The sequence below is a fragment of the Nelusetta ayraudi genome, unplaced genomic scaffold (assembly GCF_046127955.1).
Source record: "Nelusetta ayraudi isolate G7.1 ecotype Tasmania unplaced genomic scaffold, CSIRO-AGI_Nayr_v1 ptg000018l, whole genome shotgun sequence".
Lineage (NCBI taxonomy): Eukaryota > Metazoa > Chordata > Actinopteri > Tetraodontiformes > Monacanthidae > Nelusetta > Nelusetta ayraudi.
Genome location: NW_027466068.1, coordinates 3835001 through 3840000, shown reverse-complemented (window position 1 = coordinate 3840000; position 5000 = coordinate 3835001). Strand labels below are relative to the sequence as shown.

General features: G+C 48.6%; 1 protein-coding gene across 7 annotated transcripts in view; it reads right to left on the bottom strand.

Annotated features, from left to right (window-relative positions):
* The window catches only part of LOC142887940 (membrane-associated phosphatidylinositol transfer protein 2-like), a 51761-nt gene that overhangs the window by 2433 nt on the left and 44328 nt on the right, over positions 1 to 5000 (bottom strand). For 5 of the 7 annotated variants that reach the window (XM_076025918.1, XM_076025917.1, XM_076025921.1 and 2 more), the window contains 6 exons: positions 3862 to 4161; positions 3098 to 3246; positions 2813 to 2929; positions 1850 to 1966; positions 1600 to 1748; positions 99 to 248 (listed from right to left, as the gene is read on the bottom strand). In XM_076025918.1, the coding sequence (XP_075882033.1) occupies positions 99 to 248; positions 1600 to 1748; positions 1850 to 1966; positions 2813 to 2929; positions 3098 to 3246; positions 3862 to 4161 (982 nt within the window). The remainder of the gene's footprint in view (positions 1 to 98; positions 249 to 1599; positions 1749 to 1849; positions 1967 to 2812; positions 2930 to 3097; positions 3247 to 3861; positions 4162 to 5000) is intronic. The other 2 variants (XM_076025922.1, XM_076025923.1) reach the window with 1 other exon arrangement.

The window sequence follows — 5000 nt, the reverse complement described above, 5'->3', positions numbered from 1 at the left end:
ACCATGAGTGCAATATTTGCCATTGAGTCCAGAATATGATCTGTCACACAGCGGGGAAGAGTTAAAAAGAAGCGGGGGGGGGAACTATCCGTCTGTACCTGACAACGTCCACGGCTCCGGCCCGCACTTTGGGATCGCTGCCCATGATGGAAACGCTGGCGGCGAACGAGCCGTCGATGCTGAAGACCACAAACTCTGTCCCTCGCGGGATGACGGTCAGGTAGCTGTCTGCCACCGTGTGGTCGCCCCTAGAGGACAGGACAGGGCAGCGCAGGCACAATGTCAACATAAATAGCTAAAACCTACGGCTAAATGTTTGGATGAAATCTTTTCCAGGCTTTCTGACCGGATGCACGCCAGCAGTTAAGGCGAGAGGTTTAACAGACAGATGAGTGTCAGTACGGCTGAGCTTTACATCCAGAGATATTCTTTAAATCCGGAAGGTTGAAGTTAATGAGCACAACCTTCGCAGCCTTTAATGAATTGACAATGTCACGTTCGAGATGAGTTCAGGTATAATTTATAAAAATACTCAAAAACGTATAAAAAAAAAATGTTTGGAAAGGGGGCAGGACGACTGATCCGTATGAAGGAAAGGATGAATGGGGCCATGTATTGTGAGATTTTGGGCAAACACCTCCTTCCATCAGTGAGAGCATTGAGGATGAAACGTGACCAGATCTTCCAGCATGACAATGATCCCAAACACACCGCCTGGGCAACGAAGGAGTGGCTACATAAAAAGCATTTCAAGGTTCTGGAGTGGCCTAGCCAGTCTGCGGACCTCAACCCAACAGAGAATCTGAGAAGGAGTTGAAAGTCTGCGTTGCCCAGCAACAGCCCCAAACCATCACAGCTCTTGAGAAGATCTGCATGGAAGAATGGGCCAAAATACCAGCTACAGTGTGTGTGCACACCTGGTGAAGACCTACAGAAAACGTTTGACCTCAACCTACCCCAACCGACCTAACCCAACCAGGGTTACATTACAGGTTGAGGTGAACTTTTGTTATTGGTAAAATGCTTATTTTCTGCACCATTATAGAAATAAATACTTGCATTCGCAAACAATGTGATTTCCTGGATTATTTCTTTTTACATTCTGTCTCTGACAGTGGACGTGTACCTATGATGAACATTCCAGACCTCATGTTTTTAAGTGGGACACCAAATACTTTTTTGCCTCACTGTATGTATACAGATGACAATTTTGTTAAATGTGTGTTTGTACTCTCCATTTTCTAGAAAAACCTGTTGAGCAACATTGTTCAAATAAAAGAAATAAATCGGTGCGGGAAAAAACAAAATAATTTGATGATGCACAAAGGCCTTATCTAGTGCTCAGTATGCATATCGGTGAGTACTGAAATGCAAGTACTCGTACTCTGCTTGTTCTGCATCCCTACTAAAAATATCTTTCGGGACAAAAAAAGAAGTTGTAAAAGGTCCAGCATCATCCCCAAAAACATTTAGCGCAGCTCGATTTTTGCTGATGGCTTTGTCAGAGTTTCAACGTTCCGAGATCACGATACTCGACACACAATCTTAGAACAAGTCCAGCATTGCTGCTGCTGCTGCTGCTGCTGCTGCTGCTCTCACCTGACCACCATTTTGACGGGATACACTCCGATGCCCAGCCGCTTGTCCTCCGGGATGACGAAAGACACGCGGCCGCTGCTGTTGGTCACCTCCGTGTTGTAGTACACCCACTCGCCCGAGGGGGGCTGCGTCATGATGTGCAGGTCCACCTGCGCAACAGTAGGTCACATTTAGCACAAAACGTAACTGCACGTGCCGCGCATCGATGAGGGGCCTGTGTGTGGGGCCTGTGAGTGGCGCTGTAGAGCACCTTCTCCCCGGCCAACGTGACCATGTCCAGGGGGCCGTACATGAAGCGACCTGTCAGGACCTGCGACAGGTCCTCTGTGAACACGGCGTCGTTGACGCGGTGGTTTGCCGTCACGTTCTGCCAAAGAAGGGTGGAGGACAGATGAAAAATAATAACCAACAAAAACAAAGTCACAAAAATACTTTATTACTGTAATTGAGTAATCTTCGTTTACTGTATTTCTTTTTCTGATTCTGTTTTTTTGTTTTTTTTTACTTTTACCCCCTCACATTTGTACTTTCTACTTCTTGCATTTGAAAAAATGCTCATTACTTTTGTGTTTAAAAGATACAAATTCTGTTAACAGTCATTCACTTATTATGTCGTACTTGTCGCTTTGAAGTGGAGCCATTTGAACTCTGCTGTTGTGGGGGATATTTTAGCGGGAGATTATTTTAGAGTAGCTCGGCTTTGGGGTCACTGTTCAGTACGTTTTCAGCACAGAGAAAAAATAAACATGTAGAAAAAGAGATTGGTTATTTTTAAAAGTGTCAACATTTAATAATGGCTCGCTGTTCAGAACTATTACTGATCACAGCTTGGTTGAAAAAGAAAAAAAAACAATAGTAATGCTGTTCAAAATGAGACAGATTTTCATCAAGACCTCTGACCTTTGGTCAGTTCACACCAGATTGTTCTGTCACAACTTTTACATTTTGCCAAAATGATCAACAAATGAATTGTTTCATTAATGGCAAAAAAAAATAAAAAATCATGTTTACTTTTTCTTAAGCACATTTCAGAATCTTTCTTACTTTTGCTTGAGGAGTCAAATCAGTACTTTGACTTTTATCTGAGTATTTTTTTTTACACAAGTATATGTACTAAGCAGAGAATGTGAACGCTTTTGCCAGCTCTGCGGCGGGGGGAAAAGACACGGCAGACGTTCAGGGGAGTCTCCCGACAAGGCGGCTCCGCTCGTACCCTGATCTTCACGTGGGTCCTCTTGCGCAGCCACTTCTCCCGAGGCTTGGAGGGCGTGAACTCCGACACTTCTTTGCCGTCCAGCTCCAGGATGCTGGAGTTCTCGTGCCTCATGACCTGCAGGGGGGGGAAGACACGTCACGTCATCCGCTTGGGCTCCCATCAGAAGACGCCTGACCATTGACCCCTGACCCTGTTTACAGACCTCCACTACAAATATCCCAGCTGTTTGTTTTTGCTTTTTTTTTTCATTTGTTGTTGATTTTGTTTTTGCATTTTCCTCACCTGTCTGAGGAGGAAGGACACCACGTCCGTGGACTCCCAGTAGGAGGCGTGGAAGAGGTGCGGCAGCGCCACAGTGGGGAAGGCCGTCAGCGCGTCGGGGCAGTAGAGGGCAAAGTCCAGCCTCTTGGTGCCCCACCAGCGGGCTGCAACTAGGACGGACATGGAGTGGAGAGCATGAAGAAGAGCTCCTCAGGAGCACTGACAGTCTGAGGAGCCGAAACAAAGGCACTCCAAGCCCCCTGAATCAGAAGTATTGGCTTTGCACCACAATCAATGGCAGAGGTTCAGCTGCAAGCAGAGAAAGTTGATTGTTAATTAAAGAAGGGGAAACGAGAAGATCAGGAAAAGTCAGCGCTGCAAGGGGGAAAAAAATCAGAACTGATGCACTTGATTGAGAGAGTTCTTTCATTTTATGTTAGTACAGCCACCGAAAAAGGGGAGAGGGACTTGGAAGGAAAGGAGAAGCTGAAGGAGCTACTTGGTTTAAGATCAGCAACGAGGTCCAGTCGGTCAGAGCTGGAGTTATTTCTGGGGCCATTTAACGGCCGTCCCTGTCAGAAACTCAGTCCTCCGGCTGTGCATGCGACCGGCCGGCAAGCCGAGCCCTCGGCCGTCCCCAAACAGCCCCGTTTCAAGAGGTCAAAAGGTCAAAGAGAGGTAGAGTGTTTGGGATTTTTCTTGTGGAAGAAGAGCAGCGCAGGAAGAGGGAGGAGCTGCAGCTTGGTCTGGATTTGAAAGAGGGGGCCTGGGGGGGGGGGTACTACCTTGCTCCACTTCGGCCTGGGAGTCCAGGGAGACCAGGTCCGAAATAGCACAGTCCAGTCCCGTTGACAGGCAGTTCTCGTACTGAGACGTCGTGGGACTCTGGCCTTCGCTAGCATCGGCCTCTCCGTCCAGCTCGGCCGCCAGGTCCCCGTAGGGACTATCTGGGGTCGTGCTGCCCCCTGCTGCTCTCTTACGGAGCTTAGGGGGGCTTCTCAGGAAGAATTTGTTCTGGGACGAGAGGGCGAGCTGCGATAGGAAGCTGAACGTTTTGGACTGGCTATTGGTTTGGCATGACTTTGCTGCGGGGGAGAAAACAGTGGGGGTGGGGGGAGGGGGGGAGGAGGGAGGGCACATATTAAAAAAAAAAAGGTTATGCGACAGTTTTTCACAATAAATCGAAACACTTTCCAAAGAGCGGAAACAGAGCGCCGCCTGCTTGGAGGAGTGGAAGTCAGAGCTGAAAGATAAAAAGTGTTAGTGGAGTCGCTGTGATGATGGTGGTGATGATGTTCAGCACCCGGCACCATGGCAGGCTGCTGCTGCTGCTGCTGCTGCTGCTGCTGCTGCTGCTGCTGCTGCGGTGTCCCCAGGGGGGGACAAGTGAAAGCTCCAGATACAAAGCGAAAGTGTGTGAGAGGGTTGGGGGAGGAGTTAGGGGGGGTTAGAGAGAGGACAGCATCACACGTGACACGACATAACGCCGCTCGCCTCGGCAAACACGCTGGTTGCACAGTGCGAGAGGAAAAAAATGGCAGAGGGAGACATGCGACGTTGGATAAATGCAGCACTGGTTCATTGCATTTACATTGAGACAGTGGAGGAGAGTCAGACAGACGGTGGTGGAGAGTGGCGCTACGCTGGCTTTCGCTACCAGAGTCGACCTACTAATGTGACCAAAAGGGCTGGAATTCAACTGTGGCCACCTGGTGGCGTCGCTGTGCTTGAAGCAGAAATCAGGAAAGAGGAGCGTCAGGGCCTGTCTGGCAGGGTGTGTGTGTGTGTGTGTGTGTGTGTGTGTGTGTGTGTGTGTGTGGAGTCGGGTGATGAGAGAGTAGGAGGTGGAGGTGGAGGTGGAGACTGAGGCCTCGTTCACACATAGGAGGGTATTTTTCTTTTTTCAAAAGCATATTTACACAAA